Source organism: Puccinia triticina, chromosome 8A (assembly GCF_026914185.1).
Source record: "Puccinia triticina chromosome 8A, complete sequence".
Lineage (NCBI taxonomy): Eukaryota > Fungi > Basidiomycota > Pucciniomycetes > Pucciniales > Pucciniaceae > Puccinia > Puccinia triticina.
In genome coordinates this window covers 1,668,171-1,679,691 of record NC_070565.1, presented here as the reverse complement: position 1 = coordinate 1,679,691, position 11,521 = coordinate 1,668,171, and the positions used below count along the sequence as shown (strand labels likewise).

The 11,521-nt window shown below is 45.8% G+C and overlaps 1 protein-coding gene across 1 annotated transcript; it reads right to left on the bottom strand.

Moving 5' to 3' along the window:
- Positions 1 to 1,017: 1,017 nt before the first annotated feature.
- PtA15_8A166 (uncharacterized protein) lies at positions 1,018 to 5,158 on the bottom strand (the record flags this gene model as incomplete). The annotated part of the gene is made up of 3 exons (XM_053171566.1): positions 1,018 to 1,590; positions 4,229 to 4,247; positions 4,689 to 5,158. 3 exons carry the CDS (start codon positions 5,156 to 5,158, stop codon positions 1,018 to 1,020), a joined length of 1,062 nt encoding a protein of 353 aa, XP_053022817.1.
- Positions 5,159 to 11,521: the final 6,363 nt, after the last annotated feature.

The window sequence follows — 11,521 nt, the reverse complement described above, 5'->3', positions numbered from 1 at the left end:
TCAATGGACCTTCCCAGAGGACTTGGATCGTCTAGTCACTCCGACAGAATTGACAACTACTTAGATCGAGTGCTCGCGAATATGCATATGGGAGGACCGGAGCACAACGTGAGCGGATTTTGTGTCGAGAAGATCGAGCCTCAATTAGAAGCCTCCAGCTTTCCGCAACGAGCTGAAATATTATTTCTATCTGGGGAGGGGGTACGTGTGCAGCCCGAGTTAGGGACTACTCATGATGGGGCAAGCTCCAGTACTGGTCAAGGCCTACACAATAACATCCCCTCGCGGGAAGCCGACCATCCTGCAACGGGAGGATTTGTATCGAATTCCTACGTTGAAGCTGACGCAGAGTCCGACGCCGACTCGCGTGACGACTGCCCACCACACACGATCCCGAGTTGGGCGACACGACCCCGGCGCGATGTGAGTGGATTTCCATGAATATGCTGAGATGAAATCCAAGCCTTAATGAACCTCGACCAGCTTTAATACGGGTCGCTGTTTTTTTGCAACCCATATTTTACAACCCTTATAGGTTGTAAAACCGCAGGGATGCAAAAATCCACAAAATGTGTCATTTTATGGATTTTTGCAACCCATCAAGAAAAAATCTGAGTTGCAAAAAAAAGGATTGCAATATTTAGATTGCAAATTTGTCCCAGGATGGCCTGAAGAGCAATTTTACGACTCATTTTTTACAAACCATATGGATTGCAAGATATATCTGCCGCAAAATTACTTTATAACTTGCAAATTAACAATTTCACAACCCATTGGCGTGCAACCCATTATGAATTGCAATATATGGTTTGTGAAATAGAAATAACTAAGGGGCAAAATGTAATTTTACAACCCTTACCTTACAAACCTCACAAAAAAATGATTTTTTTCAAGGCACAAGTGGAAAATTGAGCAAGAAAGAAACTTGGGATACTTTGCAAGTCAATCAATCACTCAGGAAAAAAGGAAAACAGAACAGAAAAGAAACAAGGAAACAAGAAGTGAAAACAAGCAGTATCACTTTTTTTGGCGGGTAGATCGCCGTCTTGCGCTTTCAGGTGGTAAGGGCGGGCTTGGAGGCTTTGAATCGGGACGTAATTCATCACCTGAGGCAGGTAACTTAGGCAATTTGAGCAGTAATCGAAGTCGTGAGGCAGGCTGAGACTTTGGAGGTGGCTTCTGAGACTGTACGGAATTCTCTTCGGCAGCAGCAGTGTGATTGGCCAGGAAGGATTCGTCTTCCCCAGTCTGAATGGTTTCGTCGCCAGGATTAAGCAAGGAATCGTCGCAGGCTGTCTCGGCCGTCTGATCAAGCAAAGACGCGTCGCCGGCCGTTTGATTGGCAAGGAAGGAACCTTCGGCGGTGTGATTCGCAATGGATTCGTCGCCGGCCGTCTGATTACCAAGGAATGAGTCGTCGGCTTGAAGAATATGGGCCACATCCGACTCGACTTCTGCCTCTTCGGATTCCTTGAATGAGGCGGACTTCTTCTGAATTTTCTTCTTGTTTCCTTTTGTTCTCTTGTTGCCAGACGCAGATTTCGCCTTCTCCTTCTTTTTGCCAGATGAAGGGGTTTGTTCAACGTCGTCCTTGTTGTTTGAAGTCGGTCGTTGGCTTGAGGAACTGTTTTCCCGGTGTGCGATCGAGGTGGAGTTGTGTGATATGTTCAATATCGATTTCATTTCTTTGAAGGGGACATCCCCAGCAGCATCTGGATTGTCTTCCAGAATCCTTTGGATTGAGCTGTCCACGTATTCTTCCTCGGATTCATTCCACGTACGTGAATACAAGACCCACGCCGTATACATCTCGGCTCCAGCAATAGAACTCGGCACTCGATTGATTTGCTGAGCATAGCCGTCATTCTCGCCATCGTTATGCATCCAAACAGCCGTCAAACTACCTTTTTCAGCGGAGATATTGGCGCTCCGAAGGACCTTACACCAGTAATGGGCTCTGTTCCAGTATCCGCGAGAAATGAGTGTGTAAGTTTGGCCTCCGACTTTCAACTTGAAAGGCCAATCAGTTGTGGCCATGAAGCTGTCCCGGCGAGGCACATCATCAATGTGGCTGACCTCAACATGGAATTTGAGGTGAAGAGGGGGAGGGAGGTCGTCAAAGGTAAGCTTGCAACGATCAATCAGATAGTGTGCCGACGGCTGAGAGACTCCAACGTTAACGCAAATTTCATCCTCGGATGTGCCAATCGAAACTATCGCTTTCTTTGACTTCCTTTTGGGCTTGGCCTTAGTATTCGGGTGGGTCGGGAACTGCGATTCTTGACATGCCTTACACACAAGGCCAGAGGTACTTATCAAACCGGTCGTTTGCCAGAGTTCCACAAGCTTAGCAACATCGGAATACGGGATCCTATTCGAATCAAACATCTGAGGCTTGATAGTCAATACATGTAATGTCCGGGAAGCTCGGGTAGGATGTGATTGGAGTGTTTCAGGCTTGAGTTCACAAGTAAACGTCCTGCGTTCGCGAATTGAGAACAGTTTCTTGTATTCTGGGCTCTGGTGGAGTTTGGGATCGAGGACTAGCTCCATGAAATAATCGGCCGAGCTGAACGCCCCAGGTATGAAGCTTGCAGGGTATTGTGCGTTGAGAACATCGAACAGGTGATTTTGGCCCCGGGTTATAGTCGATCGGATTGAGCAGCCTCCGTTTAATTCACCAGTGGATCGACACGAGAAATGATGCGCTAAGTGGGTGAAGAGGTCCTTTCCCTTTCCGCTGATCCCACGAAGCCATAATGGGGAGAACAATGTGTACATCGATTCCAATCCGGCTGCTAGCCAGCAACGATTGTTCTTTTTGGAGGCGGAGTTTGCTCGATAGGAGGGATAGGCGGCCCAGAGGCTTTTGTTGTGGTTTCTGGAGTTTGGGGGCCGTCCAAGCTTAGCTCTCTTATTCCCTTCGATCAGACTGTCAGTCGTGTCCGGTGGTCTTCCATCGTTGACAAACTTTTTGGCTCGCTTTCGCTTCTTGGCTAATCCTAAAGTCGATCCGATGTCTTTGTTATCCCTCTTGATCCGCAGTGATGAGCGACCGGTTGCGTTTGATGCGTGTGACTGACTGGCAATAATGCTCGCGGCATCCTTTCAACATGCCCCTGACCTCTTTGCGAGTTCCCTGTCGGAATACTTCGAGGTAAGCGGACACGAAGCCCTCGACTTGAGCTGACGAGAAGTCTACGACCTCGCGGACTAGTGTGTCCCTCTCGGCGGGGGTGATCGGAGCCGCCAGAAACTGCCGGAAGAGTGTAGCAAAGTGGATTTTGTAGTATTGTTCGCTAAGACCTCGAATCCAAGTGAGCTGAATAGGTATCCATCGTCACAGAACATAGACGTCGTCAATAGGTATCCCGTCTCGAAGTACCGGTAAGTCACGTCGGAGATGAGACCGCCGCTGTACACTTTGTTGTCCTTATCGCGAGCCAGCAAGCGATCTGACATCCATTTCGTCTGGAAGGTGAAATGCTCGGCCTTTGGCATGAACGAGCTGGAGATTATCCACAGACCCCGCCTGTTGAGAAAAGACAATATTCTTAGTCAGATGCAATCAAAATTATACATAAAATGTATTAAAACAACTTACGATGCCCATCCAAACATGTCCAATATGAATTTGTCCCCCACGCCGGCGCCGAGTTTGTCAGGAGCTAATCCTAACTCAGCAAGGATGCATCGACGGTAATAGGCCAGCCGATCTCTGTTCTGATAGGACTCGTGGATTGAAACTACACTTCCGAAAGCTGAATGGGGATCGGTGGGCTTCCCCATCTACAAAGAATGGGAGGGTAACAAGATCAGACTGGAGGAAACCTATGGGATGTAATGGATTGTAAAAGAAGGGTTGCAAAAATGAAGGTTGTAAAAGAAGGGTGCAAAAATGAAAAGAAACAAAATGGGAGAGAAAATAGTTACCTTGAGCTTTAAAGCTCCAGCCTTGGGGTTTTTCTTGATTTCTTCTTTCAATTCCTCCTTTGCAAGCGGGTCGGGCTTCTTGGCGACAGGCCACGGATGAGGGTGGACGCCCTTATGCCGGAGGATCCCCCATCCTGATGGGAGATGGTGGTCGATTCAAACTGCTACGGAATCGGGACATTTGACATGTCGAACGGTGCCTTTGCACTTGCCTACCAATCCTTGACATTTGATTTTACTGCATGGTTTGTAAAATAACGATTGTAAAAAATGAGTTGTAAAATTAGTTTGCAACCCATATGTCCAAAAAACCGCTGGCAGGAGAGGAGAAGAAGACTCACCCTTGTTCCAGCTTTTCCTGTCCTCCTTTTCCAGTTGGGGGAGGCCCAGTCCATTCGCATGACGAGTTATCGCAGACCAGAGCTCCGAGACAGAAGTAGCGTGTCACCTTCCAGGTCCTGTTGCTGCGATAGCTCGTAGTTTGGGTCTTCGAAAACCCAACGGAGCCGAAGTTGGTGACATTGTCTTGAGGCAGGCGAACAAACGTGGTCCTTCCGTTTGGGTAGATCGGATAGCCTTGCTTGTTGAGGGTACACCCGTGATCTATGTAGGTCTTGTACGACTTGCTCATATCCGGAAGGAACCATTCCTTCTCAGACGGTCTTCTCTTGGGTAATGCATCGTCATCTTCATCTTGATCTTCATCGGAGCCATCCCCTTCGTCATCTGCATCATCAGAGGAGGTAGAGTCAGACGTCTCGGGCTGCTGATAGTGGCGGTCGTTGTTGATCTTAGTTTGGTGGCTGTTCTTTCTGATCTTTGGCAACGGGGGCGATACGTTCTTCCTGTTTTTCGAAGACGGGCGAAAAGAAGATTTAGTTCTGTTCTTCGGCGACGGGGGCAAATTTTCTTGGTCGTCCGAAGAAGGTTCTTTGTCGTCCGAATCATCAGGAAGGGAGTTAGGATCAGACAAATAGGACTCTTCAGACGTTTCGGATGCTTCAGAGGCGATGGAAGCTTCAGGGAGCTGATACTCAGAGTCCTCGTCGCTCTTGGTCACAATCTTGGACCTCGATTGGGATAGCTTTCTTTTGACAATTGGCGACGGGGGTGATTTCTGTTTTTTTCCTTTCTTCGTGAGCAATGCCGGAGAGTTTTTCTTTGGGGGCTTTACTTTGATCTTTTTGGACGATTTTGTATGTTTTGGGGTGTTCGAGAGCGGCATCTCTTCAGAAGACGAAGAACAAGGTGTTGGCGGGTCAGCGGTGGTGGTTTCCTTGTTCAAATCTGAGGGGCACGGCGAGTCAATGGGACTAAGGGGTGGGATCAAGGGATGGATGAGATTTCCAACGCTGAAGGGGCTGATTGGGGTGATCGGGCTTGATGGAATTGGGGTGATGGGGCTAGATTCCGGAATGAACAGTCAAGGGCTGGTGTTAGCGGCCGGTTCAATCGTGCCATTTGGGTCGGTGACGGTCGTTGGAGTCGGATTCGCCATCGGGGTTCTTGCTGTCGGAATCGCCATCGCGGTGGGAGCTTGAGTGAACTGTTGATTGACTCAAGCGTGGGAGGGGATGGAGAGTCATTCTTGCCTAGCGTCGACCGGTTGACTTGTTGATGTCGCTGATATCACCTTTGTTTGCTTAGCGTCAGAGTTTGAAGTGTTAGAGTTGGAAGTTAGTATGTATGTTGCATTGATTGCAAATTGAGTTCACATGTGATGTAAAATTATATCTCACGGGCTTGTAAAGCTTATTTACAAAGCATATTTTGCATGCGATACTAGGTTGCAAGAACTTAGCTTGTGAAATTACATATGCAAAGCTTGTAACGTAATTTCACAACCGCATCATGCGAGAGTTGCAAGACATGGTTTGTGAATTTAGTCCATATGCATGTCTGACGCAATTTTACATACTATTATTTGCAACCTATTTATTTACATACGTCCAAATTAGCCCTATGGGTTGTAAAATTGCATGACACCCCGGGGGCTATGGAATTTTACAACCCATAAGGGTTGTAAAAGATGGTTTGCAAAATTCACTTAACCGCTTTAATACCTGCAGCGAGCTGAACTACTAATATTATTTTATCCGGTGGAGGTGAACAGCCCGATTCAGAAGCTTCGAGTCCCAGATCACCGACTGAACCCGTCCAGCTACCACCCAATTATGGCCAACCCCCAAAAGACACCTGTGAAATTTGCTTGGAAGATCTCCTGGCAAAGGATGAGAAACTGCTCAAAAAAACACAATGCGGCCAACCCCCAGAAGACACCTGTGGAATTTGCTTGGGAGATCTCCTGGCAAAGGATGTGACACTGCTCAAAAAAATACAATGCGGCCATTGGTTTTGCACTGGATGTATTTATACCTGGTTCCATACGCGTGATTTCAGGTGTCCTCATTGCCAACAGGTCGATGAAATAGAAAGAGAGAAGCACCAAACACACTACCGAAACCTTCTTTATAGACCATATTGGTAGTCATGTGCGAGCTTGGCTCGACTTGTCCGGGGCCGTTATTGAAACTAAAACCCACTCGACCACCAGATAGCAGCTTGCACGCAATTCTTTGTAAGAAAATCCCAGTCTGGCAGTGTCAGCTGGCTACTATGTCAGAGCCACCGTGACATAATATCACAGAAAAATAATAAAATTGTTACATATGTTAGAGACATTATTACTAATCTCCTACATATGTAACACTATAAAAAGTATAAATATTACCTATGAAAGAGACATTATTACGCACTCTTACATATGTAAATTGTAGAATATTACTTCAGATTCCTAATCTACGCCTAAAATAAACTAGGGTACCTCACTGCAACGTACCCTAAACTCTTACTCCTTCCCTGTGTAAATTACACATGAAAATATACCCAGTTACCACGGATAAGGTAGCGCTCATGCTTATATGCTCATGTACATATGCTTGTAAGCGCCACAGACACCCAAAAAGGCCGTGATCACGCCATACTATGAAGATATGACACCTTCTGAGTCCCATGAGCGCCTAGAATGTTCCATTACATATGTAATGATGTAAATAAAACATTCTTGACGCACAAAGATAAGAAGTACCAACCAATTGGTACATGTGATGTCATTATGTAGACCAAAGCAGAACAATTGGCCACACGTGACAGTCTGCATGTCCCAAACAGTAATTACTATTATGTAACCTGTAAATTAGCCTGAAACAATTACCATGTGTTTCAGACTAATTATGATACAGGAGCATCATAAGTGGCCCAATCTAGAAGATAGGACACACGTAACAACCCCTACTAGTTAGAAGTGTTTTAGACTAGTCCTGATACGGCCAAATATTACTTTTGCAGCCATTTGCACGCCCCAAAAAGGAATAGTCCTCCTGTAGCGTTGCCAAATTGGTCTAAAATCACGCCCACAAGTTGGCCAACCGCCAAATTGAGCCAGAATTACGCCCACAAGTTGGCCAGCAGCTATATGGCTCCCTGAGCGCTCCCTGAGGGCTTTCATGACTATTTAAAGGGCCCTCTGTGCGCTCCAAAGACCCTCCCTCATGCTATTACACCTACTCTGATCATTACCCGCTTCCAACACGTGCTCAACACCTGTTCTCTGCCTGGTAAGATCCTTAGTTGCTGACTTTAGCTCAATTCCTTCGTCTGAATCTGCTCAGATTCTCCCCTGAAGAACCTCAAGACTTTAAGGGCTTAATTCTAGTAAGTTTAACCCCTTTCTCTTGAGATTCTCCGCTTCATTCTTGCTGGGATCTAAACCACCCCTGCTTGCAGGCCCCAGTACTAACAGGTACCTAAATCTTCTGCTTTTGCACGATACCTTAGAGGGATCTAAACCACCCCTGCTTGCAGGCCCCTCTTATTTTAATTATATTAATTTTATTAATATAATTAAACTACTATTTCTCTATTTTTTACGCCACACAACCTCTCCAAAGCCTTGGATATCATCCCCAGAGTCCTTAAAACTCTAGTATTTCACTTTGCAGCTCGTGTAGCTAGAAGGATTATTGTCCTTGGCATCACGCAGGCTGACAATTGGGGGTCTGGCCGGGAAATTTCCTTCAAACTTATTTGAAAGAAAGGACCTGTTTATTTTGATATTTTTTCACGTCAAAAAATTCTTAAAAATACCTAAAAATATCTCTAAAAATTTCTACTTTTTATTCTCTACTTTTGAGCGCTCTTAAAAAAATTAAAATCTGACAAAAATAACCTTTTTTCTCCCTATTTTTACGGCGCAATCAACTAAAAATCAAAAACTCTTAAAAACAATAAAAAGTACATAATTTCTTCTCTCAAAATCCCGATAAAACAATCAAAAAATATATCTCAAATTTATTCTATCATTTCTGACCTTTTTTTTTTTTTCTTTCGCTTTCTTTTCTAGTGAATCTCAAAGAAAACACCGAACTTATCCAGTATTATCTGGAGTTGCTGCGCCTGCGCAAGGAATCCGAACGCCGCGACCACCGACCTACCCCGTGGGAATTGCTTACACACGAGGAACAGCTGATCCTTGCCGCTTACCACCTCCACATCCGCGCCGAAGAGGATCTCGAGACTGAGATCAAGATCAAGAACTACGCCAGGGAAGCAAAAGAGAAAAAACTGAAAGCCGACCGCGAACGATACCTAGCTAAAAGTAAGCCACTCGTCCGTTTTCGTGCAAAAACTTCTATCCCTCAAAACACTTCCCCTCTCCGACATTCTCATCCGAATTCGGCTAACAAGAAACCTGTTTTTTCCTGTAGTGGCTGCTTACGGAAACACACAGACCACTACCGACGCCGCAACAGGACCTACAGCCCGAGCTACTGCCCCAGCTACTAATCCAGCGACTGCACCCGCCGCCGCTCCAGCCAAAGCACCAGCTCCCGCGAAAGGACCAGCCTCTACCACTGCTCCTACTCCCGCTACCGCCGCCGCTACCGTCGCCGCCGCCGCTACTAGCACCGCTGCCGCCACCGCCAACTCTGCTGTCCCTGCCGCTACTACCGCCGCAGCTACCAGTAAGTTAATTCACCCAAGTTCTCATTCTACCTAGTTATATATACTAACATGACTAATAATACCAGAGCGAACCGTCCCGAATTACGAGGCCCCCTCCCGCCTCCAACAAGACCTCGCGGCCGCAAAGGAACTGCACAACAGGGTCAAGAACCTCCAAGTCTCCGCGATCCAACGCAAGGACTTGACGCCAGCGACCCCCGAGGCTACCCCAGCGCCTCCCGAAACCAATGGTCCACCCAAAAACGCCCCACCTCCGAGTTCGGAGAACGACACAGCGATGGATATCGACGAAATCGACGAAATCATCCTCAACTCATCGGAGCCTACCCAGAAACCCCTTACGCACCCAGATATCAAGGAGCTTTCGAAGTCGGAACAAATCCGACTCCTGGTGAAAAAGCACGTCGCTACCTGGACGCAATACCAAGCGATCGTGAAGGACGGTGCGACTCCCGAGCTGCGAGCTTTGCTGACTTCGGCGCAAGAAAGTCAGAAGTCTCTTCAGAAGCTCATTCCCAACGACGAGATAGAAGGGTACGTGAAAGGCTGGAACCCTTGGGAAGAAAAGAAGTTATACTTCCCCGCCCCGCCGAAGAAGATCGTAATGAAATTCAAAAAGAACGGTACGGGCAAGAATCGAAGCTCCACCTCGACCAACTTCAACGATCCAGGGAAATGGAAACGAGCCGCCGATCTTCTTCAGATTGCGAAGAATCTGTACCAGAACATCGATTAAGCCCTTCTATCATAATGTCTCTCTTTGACTCTCTCGATGCTGTCCATTCTAACCTTTCTGCTCTTGATAATAATAACGAAGCAAACCTCAAGACTATTGTAAATAAAATTGATAATAGTCTAGTAGCGATAAAAGAAACAGTGAATTCAACCATATTATCTGTGCTTAACCGTTTAGACAAACCAGCTCCCCTTGAGCTACCTGCGAGACACTGTGAGCACATCATTGGGACGAGCAAAGAGTGCGAACTCATTAAGGAGATAGTACATGACACTAAGTATGAGGTATCTGAGATTTTACAGTACTCCAGAAACTCAGCAGCCGTTCTCAACTCAACCGCTGACCACATTCTACATAGCTTGGAAAAAGATATCCTACCTAAAAATGGTAAAGATAATTCAGATATAACTGAATTGATCTTACAATTGAATGCAAGTATGAATGAAAAACTAGAGCAGCTACATAACAGCATGAATAAGAAATTTGGAGGCTTATCCGACAGAATTAATCTCCTCAATATGGAGGTACATGGTTTGGGTAAAAGAATAGACAACAAAAAAGAGGTCCCTACTAATAGAGCACCTGAAATGAGAGGACATGCTGAAAAAATTCCTCCTTGCACCTCTAAGGATGAGCCTCCACATCTTCAGATCCCTACAGACAGTCCCTTTGGCATGAGAGATGCGCATCATCAACGCAAAGGAGTCTACCAAAGTACCTCCCCCACTCCTGCGCCGCAACCAAAGAATGAATATCCTGGTGAAACGCACCCATCAACTCAGCCTATGCATAACAATCCTTTTATGCATTTTCCTCCTGTACCAGAAGTGAACAATTCACGACAATCCACCCCCTACAGGACTTTGGATATGACAGCAATTAATAAAATAATGCCTCCTTTGAAAGATTGGCCCAGGTTCGATGGCAAAGGAGAATATGATCACATGAATTTTATTAGAACTATTGATCATATGCTCAGATCATACCGTGCGGATGAGGAGGCTATTATTTCCAGATTACCTAGGCTTTTTGAAGGTGTTGCCGCAGACTGGTTTATCACTAAAACTGAAGAAGTTGGTGAGCAATCCTGGGGAAAATGGAAAGAATATATTAAGGAGGAATTTGGAACAAGAGTTTGGAGGACAGAAAAGCGCCAAGCTTTTGAAGCTGACTACTTTGATCCAACTAAAGAGCCAGCTACAGAATGGTGTTTACGCCAGAAGAAGAGGATTGATTGTATGTATAACAACCCCTCCAAAGAGGAAATTAATGACAGACTCCTCAACCAATGTAAAGGACAAATTGAGAGCTTGATGAGGTGCAGACTCAGTGACATGAATGTAGACCTGGCTAAATTTATAGGTATACTTCATGAAGTTGTTATTTTAAATGGTCTCAATAAAAAATACGTCAGAAACTCTGCTCCTGAAAAAAGAGATGCTCCCAAGCCTGAAACACCCAATAATCCTGCAGCTGAAACTCCTGTAAGGAAGGCAGCAGTACCTGAGTGTTACAATTGTGGTGAGAAGGGCCATAAGAGACCTGAATGCCCTAATCCACGCAGAAAGGTCAACAATATAGAAGTAGAAGAAGTATCAGATAGTGAGGATGAAGACTCTTCTGAGTTTAACATAGTAACCACTAATGCTGCAGAGGTTGAAGATCCCATGATCCACGTAATTCAAGCTGATATTGGTGATGAAATGTCAATTAACTCCATCCATGGGGAATCTAACTTGCCTCAGAAATGGGACCCTTCAATGAAAATTGGCCATATCTCTGACGCCAAATTACTTACCAACAAACCTGAGGCAGGAATGAGTTACA